A 19044-nucleotide genomic window follows, 5' to 3' on the forward strand; every position below is an offset into this window, starting at 1 on the left:
ATTCCTATTTATTTAATAATTTTTTAAATTTATTACATCAAAATATTATATAATCAAAATATTATTCAAATAATTAATTTCAAACTGCAACTAAATTATTGATAAGGAATTGTTTGTTTGTTTGTTCTGTCTCTTGAATTTAAAAAAAAACATGTAAATGAAAGAAGAGAAATAAAATAATAGGAGTACTATAAATATAAAATGTATAGGTTAGATGCTGTCGGATTCCTTGGCCGGCCAGTATATTCACTATGTATATATATATATATATTATAATTATATTTACTTTCTTTTTATAAGTTTTACTATTTCAAATCAAAATTTAACTCTAATATTATGATTTCAAATATTTGATCACTCTAATCTAAACTTAATTAGCCTATTTTTTGGATTATAGAATAGAATTCCCATGAACTTATTTTAGAAGCAAAATAACAATGTGTGCACGGAATCCTAATCTGGATCTAAATATGATTGATATTGACCTAATCTCAATCATGTGAAATTAAATTATGACATCCTTTTATTATATTTATTTTATTATTATGTATATTAAGCATACACCCAACTCATTAATTCATTATATTATTGTCATTGCACCAACTTTTTCCCAAATTTGGTGTTTTTTAGTGTATGATTTATAAAATTATCGTGATTTTTTATTAGAACACATAATTTTATTTTATTTTTATAAAATATTAAATATTAAAATTAAAAAAAAGCCACTCCTATCACTCAAGCATCTTGCAAACTTATAACCAGTAAGGAACGACGGCATGAGGATTGAACGACGGTCATGGTTCAGTCATGTTCAATAATAATAATAATAATATTATTATTATTTATTTTTTAAAAAATCATACAAAGATATTACAGTGTACCATACCATATGTACATACATATATATATATATACGCACACATACGCCCCCGTCTTCCTCCACTGCAAAAAAGTGCGGTGCAGAGGTCACAGAGATAATAATAATGGAGACCAAAACTCTTCTTCGCTACACCTTCTTTCTCTGCTTCACCTTGTTGCTATTCCTCTTCGCTCTCTCCAACCTCCGCTCGCCGCTGTCCACCACAACGGCGCTTCTAGACTGCGCCGCCTACTCCCCCTGGTGCACCGCTAAGAACCGTATTCAATCCCACAACGCCAACTTAATCCAAAAACACGGCAGCCACACTCGCCGGCGCCGCCACCACTCCGCCGACGTCCCCCACCACCCCCTCGACCCTCTCACCATATCAGAACTGCAAAAAGTTCAAAAAATCATCCGCCAACACGAATTGTTCAAAAACAGAGCGTATGCGCTACACTCCGTAGTTCTCGAGGAGCCGGAGAAGAAGACGGTGGTCCGGTGGAAAAAGGGGGAGGCGCTCCCGCCGAGGAAGGCGTCCGTCACGGCACGCGCCGGCAAGGAGGCGTATGTTCTGACGGTGGATTTAAGTTCCGGCGAGGTGACCTGCCATGACTCGAGCGGGTTGTCGGGTTACCCGACGATGACGGTGGAGGAGATGTCGTCCGTCACGTGGGCCCCTCTTTCCAGCGCCGATTTCAATCGGACGGTGACGGAGCGCGGCGTCGCTTTATCCGACCTCGCTTGTCTCCCCATTTCCGCCGGCTGGTTTGGTCAGAAAATTTTATTAAATATTTCGATTTACATTATTTTGAATCGATGACAAATTATTAATTAACAAAGTCTCAGGCAAAAGAGAGGAAGGCAGAAGATTAATCAAAGTCCAATGCTACTCCATGGAAGGCACTGCCAATTTCTACATGAGGCCGATAGAAGGTCTAACAGTACTGGTCGATTTGGACACGCAGCAAGTGATCGAAATCACAGACAAAGGGAAGAAGATACCAATTCCAAGCGGCGCCAACACAGACTACAGATTCTCAGCCCAGAACACCTACCACCGCCTGGTTAATCCGATTTCCATGGAGCAGCCAAAGGGTCCAAGCTTCACCATAGAAGACAATCATCTCGTCAAGTGGGCAAACTGGGAATTTCACCTAAAACCCGACCCGAGAGCCGGAGTGATCATATCCCGGGCCATGGTGAAGGACCCCGGCACCGGCGAGATGAGGAGTGTCCTCTACAAAGGCCTCACTTCCGAGCTCTTCGTCCCCTACATGGACCCTACCGACGCCTGGTACTTCAAGACCTACATGGATGCAGGTGAATATGGCTTCGGCCTGCAGGCCATGCCCCTCGACCCTCTCAACGACTGCCCCAGGAATGCACACTACATGGATGCTGTGTTTGCCGCTGCCGATGGATCGCCGTACGTTCGATCCGGTATGGTTTGTGTCTTCGAGAGCTACTCCGGCGACATCGGATGGCGACACTCCGAATCCCCCATCACTGGAATGGAGGTAGATTTTTAGTTTCATTACTCGTTAATGATTTTGATATGATCAGCTTAGATATTTCTGACTGTGTTTGATGAGTTGCAGATAACAGAGGCGAGGCCGAAAGTGACATTGGTGGTAAGAATGGCTGCTTCCGTGGCCAACTACGACTACATTGTCGATTGGGAATTCCAAACCGATGGACTGATTCGAATCAAGGTTCATAATCTTTTCGTCTAGTGGCTTGTTCTTATCAATTCTTGTCCTGAGAATTATAGTGGTTGGTTGGTTGTCTTGTCCATTTTTCCTACATCAGCTTCCAAATAAAATAAGCTTTTGCTGATGTAGTGAAATCGATCGTTATCAGGTTGGTTTGAGTGGAATCTTGATGGTGAAAGGCACTTCTTACACCAACATCAACCAAGTAAACAGCCAAGAACATCTCTACGGAACTCTCTTGTCCGAAAATGTCATCGGCGTCATCCACGACCACTTCATCACGTTCCATCTCGATATGGACGTCGACGGATCAAACAACTCCTTCGTAAAAGTTCATCTCCAACGGGAGAACACCTCTCCCGGCGAGTCCCCGAGGCTGAGCTACCTGAAGGCAGTGAGAGATGTGGCCAAGACTGAAAAGGATGCGCAGATAAAGCTCAATCTCTACAAGCCGTCAGAGTTTCATGTCGTGAATCCCACAAAGAGGACGAGGGTGGGGAACCCGGTCGGATACAAGGTTGTCCCTGCCGGCACTGCTGCAAACTTGCTCGATCACGACGATCCTCCACAGAAGAGAGGAGCCTTCTCCAACAACCAAATTTGGGTCACTCCTTACAACGCCTCTGAGCAATGGGCCGGCGGGTTGCTCACGTACCAAAGCCGGGGGGATGACACGCTGGAAGTGTGGTCTAACAGGTGAAGAAGAAGAAGACGATCTAAATTTAATTTCCTGTTTCATTGATTGATCTGGGATTGTTACATTAGTAATTACTATGGTGCAGGGATCGTGGGATCGAGGAGAGGGACATTGTGGTGTGGTATACATTGGGGTTCCATCACATTCCGTGCCAAGAAGATTATCCGATTATGCCGACAGTATCGTCGAGCTTTGATCTGAAGCCTGTGAATTTCTTCGAGAGCAATCCCATTCTGAAAACTCCTCCCACAATGGAGACAGACTTGCCTCACTGCAAACCTGATCATGCTTCTGCTGCTTGATTTGTTGTATCATTCTACTATAATCTTGAATACTTTTTTATTTCATGTATTTTTAAGAACGTAGGAAAGAATCAAAACCAAATGCACCCTTACCCCACAGTAGCCTCGCATTTAGGATCACGCTTAGTATAAATTCAGCTCTAGCTCTGCTCTTTGATTATCTTTAAAAATTTCATCTTCACTATTTACTTGCTTCATCCATCTGTCAATATTAGTTAATATGGAGATCATTGAAATGAAATCATTGATGTGATGACAAATTCAATATATTAATTATTATATCCTTCGCCTCCGTGTTAATACTTCTTCCTTCAAAATCCAATCATACACCAGACCTTAAGCTTAAGCTCATTATTTATGGAGTAATTAGCAGCACAGCACAGCACAGCACGTAGTACAGTAGAAGAAAGGAAAGGATTCAAGCGTAGAGCTGAGGGTTAGACAATCTGGCGCAGGCCACGGCCTTGAGAGGCGACCGTTTCCTCAGCACCATCCCCATCTTGTCCGCCATGTCCAGCTTCTCCCTTCCGGCGGGGAGTTTCCAGTCGAACGAGTGCACCAGCGTCGCCACTATGTACTTCACCATCCTCTCCGCCAGCGGGATTCCGGCGCACACCCTCCTCCCCGACCCGAACGGCATGTACTGGAAGTTGTTGCCGTGGAAATCGAATTTTCCGGCGCTTTCAAGGAACCTCTCCGGCCGGAACTCCGTGGGGCTCTCCCATATCTTGGGGTCCCTCTGGATGGAGAAGATGTTGAGGAACACTGCAGAGTCCTTGGGAATCGTGTACCCTCCGATCCTCACTGTCTGGCTGGGGGTCCTCGGAGTCAGCAAGGGCCCTATCGGGTGGAGCCGGAGGCTCTCCCTCACGACGGCGTCCAAGAAGTCCATTTTCATGGTGTGGGACTCTTCGACAATGGCGTCCATCCCCACCACTTTCTTGATCTCTTCCTGCACCCTCTCCATCGCTTTTGGGTGATTGATCAGATCCGTCAACACCCACTCGATCGTCGTCGCCGACGTGTCTGTTCCCGCCACAAGAATGTTGTCCTGTTCCACGTTCATTCGCCAAACAGTAATTAATATTGTCGGAGATTAATTTCTATAGTAAATTAGTTTTAGTAAAATGCAGTTAGTAATTACGATGAGCATGGCCTTGACGTGGGTCTTGCCGAAGGTTTCGTCGTTGTTCTCCTTAAGCATGAGGTCCACCAGGATTTGCAGAAAGTCCGTACGCTTCTCTTTTTCAATGGCTTCCGCCTCCGATTTCTTGAAGGGGTTCTCGATGCGCTCGTCGATGGTGTGCTCGATGATCTCCTCGATCTTGTGCAGAAGCCGGCGGGTCTCTTTCTCGATTCCCTGCAGGTCGAACCTCGCCAGAAGCGGGAAGAAATCGGAGAGATTAGGCTTCGTCATGGAATCGATGATGTCGCTGACCACCGGCGCCAGGCTCGACAGAATCTTGTCCCGGCCGGCGTCGTCGAGCCTGCCGCCCCAAATCAAGTTGATGATGACGTCAATGTCGACTTGCAGAGCCACGTCATAGAGGTCGATGAGAGTGCGGTTCCTGGCGTAGATGTCCCTCACCGTCTTCCTCACCCTGTCTCGCCGGAGATTGTACGACGCCTCCAGATTCGCGTGGCTCAGCATCTCCCGGTTGAAGAGCTTCCGCAGGTTGCGCCACAGAGGGCCGTACCGCGACCACGCCACGTCGTTGAGGTCGTAGGTGACGATCCGCGACGCCACCGTTATGTCTCGGTTCGAGAAGATTGTGTCGTTGTCCCGGAGCACCTCCTTCACCAGCTCCGGCGAGCTGATCACCGTCGCCAGCTTGTTCCCCAGCCGGAGCCTGTAGATGGGCCCGTACTTCTGCCCCAATTCCGTGAACTGTCGGTGCAGATCCTCCCGGAGGAACGGGATGTACCCAACGAGCGGCAGGCCCCGCGGCCCCGGCGGTCGGCGGACGCCTTTCTCATTCTCGCCGGAGCTGATGATCAGCTTCCAGAGGATCCCGGCAACGGCGACAACCGCCACAGCCACCACCAACGGAGGGATCATCGTGTAGAAGTGAGATGAGTGAGTGTGGGAAGTAGTGATATCTGTCACTTTTACTTTCTGTTTTGTAAATGGCAGAACGCTGGTTGGTATATATACTACCATTTTGAAGGATCGGGTCGGGTCGACCTAATTTTGTAATTATACTAAACTATTTTACTATAATTTGTGGGCCGCCTTGTGGGCTGATATCTTTGAAAAACCGTTTCTAACATTAGCACGAGGCCTAAACAAATATGTAAATGATAAGAAAATTAAATAATTAAATACTAAGAATAGCAGTACTTGCTGGAAAAAATTATAGATCATATATATTATGTGAAAGTTGTGACTCACTCCAGTCCACAATGTTTGACTCCAAACAGATCCACTCACTAGTCAGATATAGTAAATAATAATAAATATTATTCCATGGACTTGCACAGAATGTTAACCCCCTTTCACCAACTCTAATTAATTGTATGTAGCCTTCACATGACTATTGATCGAAACCATGAATAGAAAGAAAGAAATCAGTCAAGAAATGAAACTTATTCAAAATCTTGGCATTGTCTCGACTCATATGATCAATCCCCTGAATTCCTAACTAAATTAACGTGCTACATTTTACACTCATTTCCTCAATCAATCTTGACAGAGACAGTCATTCACTTGAAAATATAGCCCTCAAGGAGTAATAGTCGAGACGATGTAGAAACCATCTACACATGAAAACATATGTCTCATAAGAAACAACCCATCGAAGCCTGCTCAGAGCTGTTTGGAGGCCTATCGGGAGCAGCAATGGGGAAATTAAGGTTTATTAAATGAAACAACAAAAGATTTGGTATTGGTATTGGTTTTTCGGGGATGAAGGGATCTAAAGGGTACCTAATTATTGTTGATGCCCAATTGCTGTCTGGCTCTGCGCGCGCAATCAGCAAAATCTTTGACGACTTGGGCGCATTTCAAGGGGTCTTTGACATGTTCTTTGTAGCAAGTTAAGCAGGCATCTTTCTGGTCTGAACATGGCATGGGTTTGCGATGTGGAAGCTTGAACTCTTTCTCGTGGAGTTCCTTGGCTCTTTGAGTTACCTCCTGTACCAGGCTCTCCTCCTGCTTCTGCAGCCGCTCAACAACTTTCTCACTCTCATGAAGGACCGATTTGATGGAATCTAACTCTGGATATTTGGGCGTTTGCTGAGATGGAACTGGCAAGTACAAGGGAGTGTCGAGAGGCCATCCAGCTGAGGAGGGACCTTTTGCATTTGAATCATTAGCAAGCTGCTTTGTATGAGCTGTCTGAGGTGGCTCTCGAGGAATCCTTGGTTTGGGTTTTCGTGTTTTCTTCTTTACTTTCTTGCCATCATCAAGAAGGTGACTCACCAAGTTGCTGCTGATTTGAATTGTAAATGATTCACTCATGATACCTGAGGAAAAACACAATGTACAATTGTAAATATTTAATCCAAAGGGTATATCCTATCGACAATACTCAGGAATGGCAAATAAGTAGATTATTTGTGGTGCAAAGGAAGAAATCTTCGTGTTGATAAAAGTTAATGCAAATCGGGCACTTGGCTCCAAATAGTATTTTAGTAGCCATCTCTTCAGCAATTATACAATTCTTGTCTTTTAAGCATTGGCTTAAATGCTATAACTACCCCGCAACATATACAACCCATAATATTCAAAATGGCCATCACTCTTCAAATGCACTGGATGAAGAAACATCTTCAGTGCATTTGATTTCCTTTGAAGGACAAGTTTTTAAAAATTTGCAAAAATGGCATTTATCCGAATCACAAAATCTAATCTCTATTTCACTTTCGCAAACTCACTCTCATTCTGCAACATCAATGTTACAGTCCCCCTTATAGTCATACTAAAAAGAAGGGAGGAGATTATACCAGAATCCAAAGCCCTCCAAGGATAAAAGGATTATGTCTGGCGCTACTTATGTTCAATAAGGAAAGTAAAACAATAATTACAATTGATGAATATGAACCAAGATCCATAAAATAACACACACAATTCAATCAAAGCTGAAGGAAACTACACATATTAACCATATATATCTTTGAATTTTTGGTATAATTTAGATTTAACAACAAAAGATGCTGGTTGACAAAAAGATGGTCATTAGATATTAAAAGAATCCCTTTTCAGTTTTTATTTGAATATGTGTGTAATAAAAACAAAGAGTTCAAGAAAAGGCAACTAATATATCATATAAATGGATCAAAAATTAAACAGGGTAAGTGACAACAAACCAAATTCCCTCAACAAGTTCGTTAACAATTTTGGATTCTTTAAACGTCTAACCCAAAAGGTTTCACACTAGAGACACTCTTCTGCTGCTTGAAGCTGCCTAGATTGAATTAGAAACAGGTTTCATTTTAATTTTTTGTTGAAAAAATAATTAGTTTTTCCACAGATATTACATTGAAACTGCATACACCATAATTCCCATAGATTGTCAAATGCTTTGTCAACTATATTGAAGTATGACCATAATTGGGTTCATTTAAACAAATTGCCAGTTACCTGGTGCTCCCGCCATGATATAAGGAAAATTCAAACGACACTCAAGAACTATTATAACTATTATTCAGTATGCGTTTGATGTACTACCTAGGAGTTTATGAAACTTAAATCAAGGAAGCAGCGAAGTGGTACGAATCTTGCCTAGTCCATGAATCTTCACAAACCCAATGTAGATGAAAGGAACTCCAAAATTCTCATTTTTATTCTCATGTCTCAGGCAGAATTCATATCACTTTGCATAAATCAATAACTAATTGAGTATCACATGAGTCTGCAGATTAAACATAACAGCATAATACAATCCACTCAAAGCTCTAATTTTCAATCACTTAATCATTAGGTACGTTTATGATCTGAAAGCCATATAAATTACCTCTTGCACACATTAATAAACAAAAGAACCACAAAATCAATATAACCAAAACACCATCACCCTTGCATTTAATTAACTCGACCACCATGGTCACCAGGAAAATCACTAACACCAGCCTAATCTAATAACTTCCAACAAACCATAAAACGGAATAACTAGAAACATTAGGCCAAATGGAGTCGACTACTAAAAAACTACAACATCAGCGAGAAAAGACCAGCAAACACTACCTTTTGTGAAATCAAACCTTCCAAGAAAAGAGAAAATAAAACACATCTCAAAAAATTCAATCCCTTTAAGATTTACACCAACAACTTTCTCCAAGCCTAGGTTTCCAGAAATATAAGTTCGTAAAATGCCTGCATCCACGGCTTTCATATTCATCCAATAATTCTCGCCATTAATATCCAAATCATAGAAAGGACATTTAAATATGAACTACAATCAGCCAACTCCTAATAGAGATCATGCCCGAACCTTATTAAAGCACAATTTTATTCCGTCCTCCCAAGTTTTATCTAAAGAAATTATGTGCTTCCTGTGCATCGGGAAAAAATCAATTACCCTGAAGAAATAGAGAAAAACCAACCTGATCTCTCTCCTCAGTCGACCTCCGGTGGCGAGCAGGCGGAGAATGCCCTGCCGATTTCGCTTCTCCTTCAGACTTTATTGCCAGGCTCTCCCAATGTATAAAATTTCATTTATGCACTACACAGATTTTCCAATTTAACAATTCCCCCCCAAAATTACTAAATAGAATTATCCACCCTCAAAATTCAATTTCTTTGGTTAGGGCAAATATGTCTTTTACTACTACTAATAATTGGGCTTAGAATACTACTCTAATAATTGGGCTTAGAAAAGCAATGGCCCGGCCCATCTGAGATTTACTATATTCAGACATATATAACGGCTTCTATGACAATCCTAGAGATTTTCGAACGGATAAGCAGCTGCTGCTATCTCCAGCAACGGCAACCCATGTCCACTTCTTTCTGCCTCCGTCTTGCTCTTCCGAGCACCCTCTACAAAGTGTCAAGACCCAGAAACGAGAAACCCCAAATTCGCTGCATAGGATGGGTAAATACTCTCTAACTGTCTGTTAGATTATCGTCTGTTTCCTGAATTAATAATGATAATGACCTCGACCTTCGAACAAGCAAACTATGTATGATCTCCTGACATATTTCGATGTGTGAAGGAAGGATCCGGAAGGCATCCTTGGACCTCCCAAGTCGGGGCACATCGCGAGGCTAGAATTCAAAAGACGCCTTGAAAAGGACGCCGATGCTCGAGAAGCTTTCGAACGCCAAGTCCGTGAGGAGAAGGAGCGTCGGCGAGTTCTTCGTGAGGTTTGCATTTGTTTCGATTTATGTTGTCTTAGATTTAAGGAAGCATCGTGAGTACCCATAATTGTTACATGATTTTGGCTGGGGTTTTGATTTGATTGGTGTCATTGCATGTTGAATTTTAGTCGCGGGAGGCGCCGGATACTGTAGAGGACTTGGTTGAGTATTTTCTTGATACTGAAGCTCAGGAGATTGAATTTGAGATTGCAAGATTGAGACCACGGTTAGTTTCTTTACTTGCTACATATGATATGGTTAATAAGATTTTGCTACTTTAGATAAGTGTTCATGATCTTATTCCTTGATGATGCATTGAGCAGATTAAATGAAGAATTCTTTGCTCACCTGAAATTTGAATTGGGGACATTGAGGTTTGCAGTGTCCAAGACTCAGGTTTGTCTTAAAATATCGAAGCTTGCTGTGTCGACGGGATGAACAACCAGAGTCATGAATTGTGTCTGTGTTTTATACATGCAGGCTGTCGAGGACAGAGTAATCGAGCTGGAATCACTTGAAAAAGCCCTCCAGGAAGGAATAGGTTGGATTAATGGCTACTACTACTAGAAAAAGTGTTTGAAAGATTAAAAATTTTCTTTTATGTTAGGCCAATGTGTTCATCCTTTTGCAGAAGCTTATGATAAAATGCAATCCGAGCTTGTAAAAGCAAGGGCATCCCTGGTGAAGCTTTTATCGTCAAAAGATGTCAATGCTACCGTATGTGACTAATTCTTTCAACCTATACCATGTATAATCCGTTCTTGTCTGGTACTTATGGCCATTGTCAATTTCTTTCATGCCTACAGCTTCTGGACATGGTCGAGCAAAATGAGTTGAACCGATCCCTGCTCGCACTTCTCGATGAAAACATCGGGACAGCATATCGGGGCAACCAGGTGATATTAGATTAGAGGTTTCGCCAAATTTCTCCTAGCTTCAGCTTATGTTTAGAATTTCTTGCAAAAATAAAGAAAGTTGTATGATCAATGGTATCTCTGTACTGCAGACACAAGCTGCTGAGTACATGGAAAAAATTCGCAAAGCTATGCTCAAGTATATTACAGTTTGATCGACGTAGCTGGGCAAGCATGTCCGTTTACTTCCAATCCAACCTTGTACTGCTTGCTGCTGATGTTTCTGGAAATTTTGAGCTTCAAGAACAAGAGAGGATAACCGATAATGGAGGATGGAATAGAATTTAGTTTGGGATTTTCTTAGGGATGGAGAATGTCCTCTGTTCTGAATCCCACCATTAGACAGACAAACATTGTAGAAAAACAAAAAAAAAAAAGACACAAGTTTGATGTAAAATTTAAGTATGCAATAAATTCAATACGTTGTTTTAAATACAAGCACAGTATTTAATGTTTCTATAAAACCTAACCAGCTGTATTAAAATTACAAGAACTGTTATATATATGAATCTTTGTAAAAGGCTTTGTGATAATGGAAATGGCTACGTACCTGTTGTCTAACTGTTTAAGTGGAAGCCCACTTGCCTTTTCTGAGGCTCGAGTTTCCTGTCGACGTGGCGACTTCTGAGTGCCTGAAAATTTCTCCAAACTTGGATGGATTGATCAATGGGAAAAATGCAATATTCAAATTAATGTTATCTACAAATTTTCAAGATGCTTTCCTGCCACAAAAAAATAAAGAACCCATCATGTAATAGTAGCAGTATCGATCAATAAGCCAATAGAAAAGCAGAGCAGCAGACCGAGTGCCCAACAAAAATGGCGGCAGAGGCGTTGATGAGAATGTCATCGTCGTCGTCATCAATTGGCTATCATCAGTTATTCAGCAGCTTGCACGGTACTTCCAGGAGGCCATTACCTTCCACCTCCCCCTCCCAATCAACACGACGTCGTAATGGAGTCGCACCACGCTCTCCTTTCCTCGGAATTGCCTCCACCCCCGCAAAGTTGCCTCATCCCAAGCACCCGAGAAGGAATCTCTCTGTCTTCGCCATGGCTGCCGCAGCAGGTATATATATATATATATATGTAAAAGATATAATTTTGTCCATCTCCATCAAAATCCAAATACAATTGATGTTTTGGTGTTTCTCCAGCAGAAGAGAAGAGGAAAGTGCCGCTGAGGGACTACCGGAACATCGGAATAATGGCGCACATAGACGCCGGGAAGACGACGACGACGGAGCGCATCCTGTACTACACCGGCCGGAACTACAAAATCGGGGAGGTGCACGAGGGCACCGCCACCATGGACTGGATGGAGCAGGAGCAAGAGAGAGGGATCACCATCACCTCCGCCGCCACCACCACCTTCTGGAACAAGCACCGGATCAACATCATCGACACTCCCGGCCACGTCGATTTCACCCTCGAAGTCGAGCGCGCCCTCCGAGTTCTCGACGGCGCCATTTGCCTCTTCGACAGCGTCGCCGGCGTCGAGCCCCAGTCCGAAACCGTCTGGCGCCAGGCCGACAAGTACGGCGTCCCCCGCATCTGTTTCGTCAACAAAATGGACCGTCTCGGCGCTAACTTCTTCCGTACACGCGACATGATCGTCACTAACCTCGGCGCCAAGCCTCTCGTCCTCCAAATCCCCATCGGCGCAGAGGACACTTTTACAGGACTCGTCGACCTAGTCACAATGCAGGCCGTCATTTGGACAGGGGAGGAGCTCGGAGCCAAATTCAAGTACGAGGATATCCCCACCGATCTCCGAGGCCTAGCCGAGGAGTACCGGGCCAACATGATCGAGACCATAGTCGAGCTCGACGATGCAGCCATGGAGAGCTACCTGGAAGGAGAGGAGCCTGATGAGGCCACCATCAAGAGGTTGATCAGGCAGGGGACTATCTCCGGCTGCTTCGTCCCTGTTTTATGCGGCTCAGCTTTTAAGAACAAAGGGGTCCAGCCATTGCTCGACGCTGTTGTCGATTACCTCCCCTCTCCGATCGAATTGCCTCCAATGAAAGGAACTGATCCCGACGACCCGGAGGTGGTGATCGAGAGGAGCCCCACCGATGATGAGCCCTTTGCCGGACTGGCATTCAAGATCATGAATGATCCTTTTGTTGGTTCTCTTACATTTGTGCGTGTGTACGCTGGGAAGCTCGAAGCCGGCTCTTATGTGATGAATTCGAACAAAGGGAAGAAGGAAAGGATAGGACGGCTGCTAGAAATGCACGCCAACAGCCGAGAGGATATTAAGTTGGCTCTAACGGGAGACATTATAGCTCTTGCAGGGCTAAAGGACACAATCACAGGAGAAACACTCTGTGATGCTGAGAACCCCATTGTTCTCGACCGGATGGACTTCCCGGATCCGGTTATTAAGGTCGCGATCGAGCCAAAGACTAAGGCTGATGTTGATAAGATGGCCGTTGGCTTGTACAAGCTGGCGCAGGAAGATCCATCTTTCCATTTCTCGCGGGACGAAGAGATCAACCAAACAGTCATTGAAGGAATGGGAGAATTGCACCTTGAAATCATCGTTGATCGACTCAAGAGAGAGTTTAAGGTCTGTGAACTTCCCTCATCTTGCTCAGACATTTGTGTAAATCAAATCAATGTTGATAACCTAATCTTTCACAATTTGCTTAAAGGTTGAAGCCAATGTGGGAGCGCCCCAAGTGAACTACCGGGAGAGCATTTCCAAGGTGACAGAAGTGAAGTACATTCACAAGAAGCAATCCGGCGGGGCGGGGCAGTTTGCCGATGTCACCATTCGGTTCGAGCCGTTGGAGCACGGGGGCGGGTATGAGTTCAAGAGCGAGATCAAGGGAGGCGCTGTGCCGAGGGAATACATCCCGGGAGTTATGAAAGGGCTGGAAGAGAGCATGAGCAACGGCGTGCTGGCAGGGTACCCGGTGGTCGACGTTCGTGCAGTGTTGGTGGATGGTTCTTACCACGACGTCGACTCTAGTGTCCTGGCATTCCAATTGGCCGCGAAAGGAGCTTTCAGGGATGGCATCAGGAAAGCCGGACCACAGATGCTTGAACCCATTATGAAGGTCGAAGTTGTCACGCCGGAGGAGCATTTGGGCGACGTCATCGGCGATCTCAACTCGAGGAGAGGACAGATCAACAACTTTGGAGATAAACCCGGTGGACTGAAGGTACTAATATACATACTACCTTCATTACGCATACCTATCTGTGAATTCTGGTTCTAAACAGTCGTGGTCATCCTGTGCTGTGTAGGTGGTGGATGCCCTGGTGCCTTTGGCCGAGATGTTTCAGTATGTTAGCACTCTTCGAGGTATGACCAAAGGGCGTGCTTCCTACACAATGCAGTTAGCCAAATTCGATGTTGTCCCACAACATATTCAGAACCAACTGGCCACCAAGGAGGAAGCTGTGGCATCTTGAGACATCAGTTTTGTTTCGTTGAATTATATAGCAAAGTGTAGCCAAAATATCATCAAGACGAGATGGTAGATGGAAATCTTTTGTTATTAATTTGAAACAAAGGAAGGACATAAAAGAGACCGATAGAATTATGATCACTTGCTGACAAAAAACATTTGAAGTTTCACGAGTTCGACATACAGTTCAAAGATGTTTCAAAGCATATGCATATAATTTGAAAGATAATTGAAGTTCGCGGCAATAAATCGCAGAAGAGGGTAGCGTTTTTTTCATGGTTTTCTTTTCTTCACCGAACTTGAACAATGCCTGCGTTGACAAGTTTCTGTATTTTGTTCATTACTTGAGGATTCTTCATGTGCTCCTGTGCAGCATTGGGATTCTCCTGTAAGTCGACTAGGACCTGACGAGATACAACTTGGCATCAGAACATGTCATGGTAGAGGAGAGTTAATACTAGTGGAATACTTTTTCTAAATACCTGTCTCATTACTGGATCACTCAAGATGTTTTGAACCTCAGGGTCGTGCATTGCCTTCGCCTGAAACACAGAACTTGAGTTAGAATCGAAACAGATATCAAGCTTAACATTTAGGAGCTGGAAGGCAAATTGAACCTGTCTTTCTTTCAGCTCCTCAGGGGTCAAATCTCCTCGACTAGCTTTGTTTATCTGTTGCATGCACCTGCAGGGAAATGTAGCAAAATCACCAGGTAACCATCAATCCAAGTTGGAGCAAGACAAATCAGTACAATGAAAACAAGAAACAGGAAATTCCCTACCTCCCCACGCCTTCAAGCAGCTCTTGATTTTGAGGGTCATGTTTCAATCCCTCCCGATATGTTTCCAATGCTTTGTCATACTCCTTCATGAAAAATTGGACAGCACCCTTCCTAGTATACCCTTTGGTGAAGGTTGGATCTAGTTCGATGCATTTTTCAGCATCTTTAAGCCCCTCGGGCATTGCCCCGAGCTTTGTGTAACAAGCAGCCCTATTGCTATACCCCTAATCATCCATTTCAATGTACCAGAAAGTTGAGTATTTAGCATGCGTATATGATGTATGCAATACATTTAGGAGTAAAAGTACCTTAGGGTCTTTAGGATTCCTCTTTATTGCTTCAGTATAGTGCTTGACAGCTTCAGGGAATTTCTGCTCTTTGAAATATTGGTTACCTATAATTATAATTCAAATCACGGTTAGTGACTAAGCTTGATTATGAGACATACATGAATGAACTATAAGGTCACAATACCTTTCTCCCGTTCCTCATCAGCTATTTGTGGATTAAAGTACTCTTGTTGCTCTAGGTCTTTCTTAGCTTTCTCAGCATCATTGAGTTTCTTGAGGGTTTCCGGATTGCGATGTTCAGTTAGTGCTTTCTGGAAAGTCTCAATGGCCGGTTCATAATCCTTTGAGCACTTGGCCATCTTCACCAAAGCAGTTCCCTTTCTTGTCAAAGCCCTAGCTATCATCTTGTAGTCGGACCTCAGTTCCCTGCCCCTTTCAACAGCTTTGTCACAATCCTTCATGCAATCCTCATACTAACATGGGAAGGGGTAAAAAAGAGAGATTTATATTGGAGTTCACACTGAATCATATCTACAAATTACCAATCATACAAAAGAACTCAAAAATGTTCAAAGTCCAGATATATAAACAAGAAAGTAACTACACCACCAGAACATGGATTGCAAAACCAAGAAGCCATCATTAAGCATACCAAAATAAAAATAAAAAGTAGAGGTGTAAAATTATCACATACTTTAACTCAATGAACCAAAAACTGATGAAAAAGCAGTATTCTTCCAGCAAGTGTCAAAGATCAAAGCACTAAGTAAACCCAAGTATGGTCTGTTTAAAAATAGAATGTAGGGGGTAGAATCATCACATTCCTCAACTCCATGAACAATAACATATTCTCCTATAAAAATCACTCAAATCAGTGGATAAAAATTGGATCTTAACTATCTTGGGAGTCCAGGAGGAACGTAAAAGCGCTTAGAAGCACTTTCACTTTAATGCTAATAACTAATAGGCGTGTAATTATATTCCACCAAATAATAACCATATCTGTGAAAAAAACCTGCGGTACTAAACATATGTAAAAACCCTAAACCTTAAAACGAGACTATAGAGGACCAGCTGCCAAGTACCAATGTGCTAGCATATATAAATAAATGACATAAATGTTTATAATGATAGAAACCGCCATGTATTCCACATATCTGTAAGCTATCAGAAAACCAGAAACAAATTTTCATAAAGACCAATCGCCCATCAAATATTATTAAACAAACATAACATACTATTGGCAAGAGGAACTACGGTCCACAAAAGTAACACCAATACCCGCAAAGGATTTCTGATTTCATAGGGTAGTGAAAACCACACAAAACACAGTTCTATTAATATAATCAGTACGAAGTATAAGATATATAGCATCCAAGAGGGTAGTTACTGATAAAGCAAGCTTACACTAAAACCAGATAAATCGACAAAGACATGACAATAAATCTGAAAACAAAATAACAAACCGTACCTTGCCCATCTCCAGGTAAACTGCAGCACGGTTAGTGAGGAAAGAGATGTCTTCATCGTAAAGATCAATTGCATTGGTGTAATGCTGAATTGCTGTCTCAAAATCCTTCTTCTTGTACGCAGCATTCCCTGCTTCCTTCTCCTTCTGAGCTTGAGTCTTTTTCTCTTTCTCCTCGGAAATATCCATTGGTTCATTCTCAGGTTCGGGCTCCTTTTCCGCCCGCTTCTCCTGCTTCACTGGCTCAGCCTCTGAGGCTGCAGGCCTCTTCCTTTCCGGCGTTTCACCATTCGATGCCGTCGCCGACGGCATCTCTGCATCATCGTCGCCACCCCTCGCCTGGAACTTCAAATTCAATAAAACCCCCAACGCCTGCATAACCCTTTGATCCTTCAAATACATGTTCAGATTATTTGGATTCTTTTGAATATCCTGCATCATCTTAACAAAATCAGGCTGCTGAAGATACTCCCTGGTTCCAGGATCGCTCGTCAGCCTCACCCACATCTCCGGCCCGAATGCATCCCCAAACGGACTCGCCCCCGGTCCGGCCCGGGATCTGTTGCTCCGAGCCAAGGCTGCCTCCGCATCGGAAAGCCCAGACTTAAGAGCCTCGTTGTTAGGATCAATTTCTAAACCCTTCTTGTACGAGGAGACGGCGTCGTTATAACTTTGGAGACCCATGTGCGCGGCGCCGAGGCGAGAGTAGCCCTTGCCCCAGTCGGGTTTAAGCTCCACAGTCTTCTGCGCATCGGAGAGCGCTTCTGAAAATTTGTTGAGAGAAGCGTAGGCGGCAGAGCGATTGGAGTAGAGGACGTGGTTGGTGGGGGCTAAATTGATTGCATCGGTGAAGTGGAGGACCGCGTCGTTGAAATTTCCGGCCGAGAAGGCTGCGTTTCCTTTGGCCTTGGCCTCGTCTGCCATTATTAGGCGTCGTAGGAAATTCTTTTCTATAGGGGAATTTGATATCTGCGAGGACGGAAGTGAAGGGGTGTATGATGAATGAAGAATGGTGAAAATAAACAATAAAGGGGAGGAGAAGAGTGGGGAAGGCGATTGGTGGAGGAAACCAGAGGGTTCTAGGACCCTCAAGGCTCAAGCTGAAGTCAAGACCTTCTCGAACCTTCCTTCCTTCCGGGTTAGGGTTCCAGATTTTGCAATAGTACGAATTGCGCATGTGGAAATTAAAAGGAAAAAGGCACATCCAAATTTTCCTGTATTTGGAGGCCCAATTTTTATATTTGGGCCTAATGGGGCTTTTCTTTGTACCACACAACTCTTCTACTTATTGTAGTAGTTGCTCTCTTTCATTAATAAATAAATGTACACAATCAGATTTTTGTATTTACAGGTGAAAAATAAACAAAATTTCATAAACCCAAAAGATAAACGTCAGCCTTGAGAAATACGGATGGGATGGCTGCATTAAACACAAAAATTTACTCAAAACAGAATTCCATCGAAAAATGAAAAAATAAAAATCTCAAGAATTCCATCTCCATCTCCATCTCCATCCCCATCCCCATCTCCGCCCTACTCCGGCGGCGGCGATCCGCATCTGCACGCTCTCCAGTTCGGATTTCGGGCAAGGAATGAGGATCCCGCCGGGATGATGGAATCCGTACACCTTCTCAGCCTCCCTCAACAGCTCACCAAACAGCGGGTGATTGAAGTATATCACCGGCACGATAACCCGACACGTGTTGCCCTCCTTTTCGCCGACGTACACCGCCAGGTGTCCCTTCGGCAATCTGGGTCGCTCCACCGGATCCTCCTGCCCGACTGGAATGTAACCCGAATCTCCCTTCCTGCTCCAGCTACTGCAAGACCGAACCCATCCGCACACCTTCCAAAAAGCTCCGGCCTGCGCTTTCGCCGGAAGGTACGCGGCGGATCTCCTCCGGGCGCGGCGGAGGACGCACCGTCGGAAGACGCTAATCAGCCTGCGACCCAGCCGGAATCCTCGGGTCTTCGCCATGTATGGGGAGCTTCAGCCTTCAGATGGACGGGCGGAAAGGATTGAAGTATAAATAGCGAGTAGTACAGTAGGGGTGTTTTAGTAATTTCGCAATGTGCTTAGATTGACGGAGGGCCGAGATTTGCTTGAGAAGATCAGTTTGACGGCCAGGATGAGTTCTACCTGTCAGAACTCGAATTAAATATTGTTAAGTTCAATAAAATAGAATAAAGGACCTTAAAATTTTGTGATTGGTGGGTGTAGCTCGAACTTCACTTGTTAGGCAGCTTCTATGAAAGCTTGTATGTCAAATGATATTATTCGTAATTTTATTTAGT

At 43.7% G+C, this 19044-nt stretch overlaps 7 protein-coding genes across 8 annotated transcripts; 3 read left to right on the plus strand and 4 right to left on the minus strand.

Annotated features, from left to right (window-relative positions):
- The first annotated feature begins 951 nt into the window (after positions 1-951).
- Positions 952-3770, plus strand: LOC127240374 (amine oxidase [copper-containing] gamma 2-like). The gene is made up of 5 exons (XM_051259027.1): positions 952-1632; positions 1709-2379; positions 2461-2574; positions 2723-3270; positions 3357-3770. Exons 1-5 carry the CDS (start codon positions 984-986, stop codon positions 3571-3573), a joined length of 2199 nt encoding a protein of 732 aa, XP_051114984.1. The 5' UTR covers positions 952-983; the 3' UTR covers positions 3574-3770.
- A 78-nt stretch (positions 3771-3848) lies between these two features.
- On the minus strand, positions 3849-5714 carry LOC127240376 (labd-13Z-ene-9,15,16-triol synthase, chloroplastic-like). Its single transcript, XM_051259030.1, has 2 exons — positions 4718-5714; positions 3849-4624 (listed from the first exon to the last, which is right to left on the minus strand). Exons 1-2 carry the CDS (start codon positions 5630-5632, stop codon positions 3992-3994), a joined length of 1548 nt encoding a protein of 515 aa, XP_051114987.1. The 5' UTR covers positions 5633-5714; the 3' UTR covers positions 3849-3991.
- Positions 5715-6110: 396 nt separating this feature from the next.
- Positions 6111-9278, minus strand: LOC127240378 (uncharacterized). Its single transcript, XM_051259032.1, has 2 exons — positions 9118-9278; positions 6111-7038 (listed from the first exon to the last, which is right to left on the minus strand). The coding sequence occupies exon 2, from the start codon at positions 7031-7033 to the stop codon at positions 6500-6502; it is 534 nt and encodes a 177-aa protein (XP_051114989.1). The 5' UTR covers positions 7034-7038; positions 9118-9278; the 3' UTR covers positions 6111-6499.
- A 169-nt stretch (positions 9279-9447) lies between these two features.
- Positions 9448-11172, plus strand: LOC127240377 (uncharacterized). The gene is made up of 8 exons (XM_051259031.1): positions 9448-9608; positions 9734-9880; positions 10003-10100; positions 10198-10270; positions 10355-10415; positions 10506-10591; positions 10681-10770; positions 10881-11172. The coding sequence occupies exons 1-8, from the start codon at positions 9510-9512 to the stop codon at positions 10941-10943; spliced, it is 717 nt and encodes a 238-aa protein (XP_051114988.1). The 5' UTR covers positions 9448-9509; the 3' UTR covers positions 10944-11172.
- A 332-nt stretch (positions 11173-11504) lies between these two features.
- LOC127240373 (elongation factor G, chloroplastic-like) lies at positions 11505-14345 on the plus strand. Of its 2 annotated transcripts, none has more exons than XM_051259026.1 (4): positions 11505-11857; positions 11949-13363; positions 13449-13961; positions 14047-14345. In XM_051259026.1, exons 1-4 carry the CDS (start codon positions 11608-11610, stop codon positions 14212-14214), a joined length of 2346 nt encoding a protein of 781 aa, XP_051114983.1. In that variant the 5' UTR covers positions 11505-11607; the 3' UTR covers positions 14215-14345. The 2 variants fall into 2 exon arrangements, with proteins under 2 accessions (XP_051114983.1, XP_051114982.1); XM_051259025.1 differs by having other exon boundaries at positions 11506-11857; positions 11946-13363.
- LOC127240375 (hsp70-Hsp90 organizing protein 3) lies at positions 14320-17877 on the minus strand. Its single transcript, XM_051259028.1, has 7 exons — positions 16753-17877; positions 15466-15754; positions 15300-15385; positions 14992-15215; positions 14828-14894; positions 14693-14752; positions 14320-14614 (listed from the first exon to the last, which is right to left on the minus strand). Exons 1-7 carry the CDS (start codon positions 17671-17673, stop codon positions 14501-14503), a joined length of 1761 nt encoding a protein of 586 aa, XP_051114985.1. The 5' UTR covers positions 17674-17877; the 3' UTR covers positions 14320-14500.
- A 159-nt stretch (positions 17878-18036) lies between these two features.
- On the minus strand, positions 18037-18870 carry LOC127240379 (auxin-responsive protein SAUR36-like). The gene has a single exon (XM_051259033.1). The coding sequence runs from the start codon at positions 18725-18727 to the stop codon at positions 18233-18235; it is 495 nt and encodes a 164-aa protein (XP_051114990.1). The 5' UTR covers positions 18728-18870; the 3' UTR covers positions 18037-18232.
- Between the last annotated feature and the right edge of the window lie 174 nt (positions 18871-19044).

The sequence above is a fragment of the Andrographis paniculata genome, unplaced genomic scaffold (assembly GCF_009805555.1).
Source record: "Andrographis paniculata isolate CXL003 unplaced genomic scaffold, ASM980555v1 Contig79END, whole genome shotgun sequence".
Taxonomy (NCBI): domain Eukaryota; kingdom Viridiplantae; phylum Streptophyta; class Magnoliopsida; order Lamiales; family Acanthaceae; genus Andrographis; species Andrographis paniculata.

Coding starts and splice junctions, on each gene's coding strand:
- LOC127240374 (XM_051259027.1), top strand. CDS start 984: ATGGAGACCAAAACTCTTCTTCGCTACACCTTCTTTCTCTGCTTCACC. Junction 2,575..2,722: donor ATGGACTGATTCGAATCAAG/GTTCATAATCTT, acceptor GATCGTTATCAG/GTTGGTTTGAGTGGAATCTT. Junction 3,271..3,356: donor CTGGAAGTGTGGTCTAACAG/GTGAAGAAGAAG, acceptor ACTATGGTGCAG/GGATCGTGGGATCGAGGAGA.
- LOC127240376 (XM_051259030.1), bottom strand. CDS start 5,632: ATGATCCCTCCGTTGGTGGTGGCTGTGGCGGTTGTCGCCGTTGCCGGG. Junction 4,625..4,717: donor ACGTCAAGGCCATGCTCATC/GTAATTACTAAC, acceptor AACGTGGAACAG/GACAACATTCTTGTGGCGGG.
- LOC127240378 (XM_051259032.1), bottom strand. CDS start 7,033: ATGAGTGAATCATTTACAATTCAAATCAGCAGCAACTTGGTGAGTCAC.
- LOC127240377 (XM_051259031.1), top strand. CDS start 9,510: ATGTCCACTTCTTTCTGCCTCCGTCTTGCTCTTCCGAGCACCCTCTAC. Junction 10,416..10,505: donor AGCCCTCCAGGAAGGAATAG/GTTGGATTAATG, acceptor ATCCTTTTGCAG/AAGCTTATGATAAAATGCAA. Junction 10,592..10,680: donor CAAAAGATGTCAATGCTACC/GTATGTGACTAA, acceptor TCATGCCTACAG/CTTCTGGACATGGTCGAGCA.
- LOC127240373 (XM_051259025.1), top strand. CDS start 11,608: ATGGCGGCAGAGGCGTTGATGAGAATGTCATCGTCGTCGTCATCAATT. Junction 13,364..13,448: donor GACTCAAGAGAGAGTTTAAG/GTCTGTGAACTT, acceptor ATTTGCTTAAAG/GTTGAAGCCAATGTGGGAGC. Junction 13,962..14,046: donor ATAAACCCGGTGGACTGAAG/GTACTAATATAC, acceptor TGTGCTGTGTAG/GTGGTGGATGCCCTGGTGCC.
- LOC127240375 (XM_051259028.1), bottom strand. CDS start 17,673: ATGGCAGACGAGGCCAAGGCCAAAGGAAACGCAGCCTTCTCGGCCGGA. Junction 15,755..16,752: donor TTTACCTGGAGATGGGCAAG/GTACGGTTTGTT, acceptor TTCCCATGTTAG/TATGAGGATTGCATGAAGGA. Junction 15,386..15,465: donor TGATGAGGAACGGGAGAAAG/GTATTGTGACCT, acceptor TTATAATTATAG/GTAACCAATATTTCAAAGAG.
- LOC127240379 (XM_051259033.1), bottom strand. CDS start 18,727: ATGGCGAAGACCCGAGGATTCCGGCTGGGTCGCAGGCTGATTAGCGTC.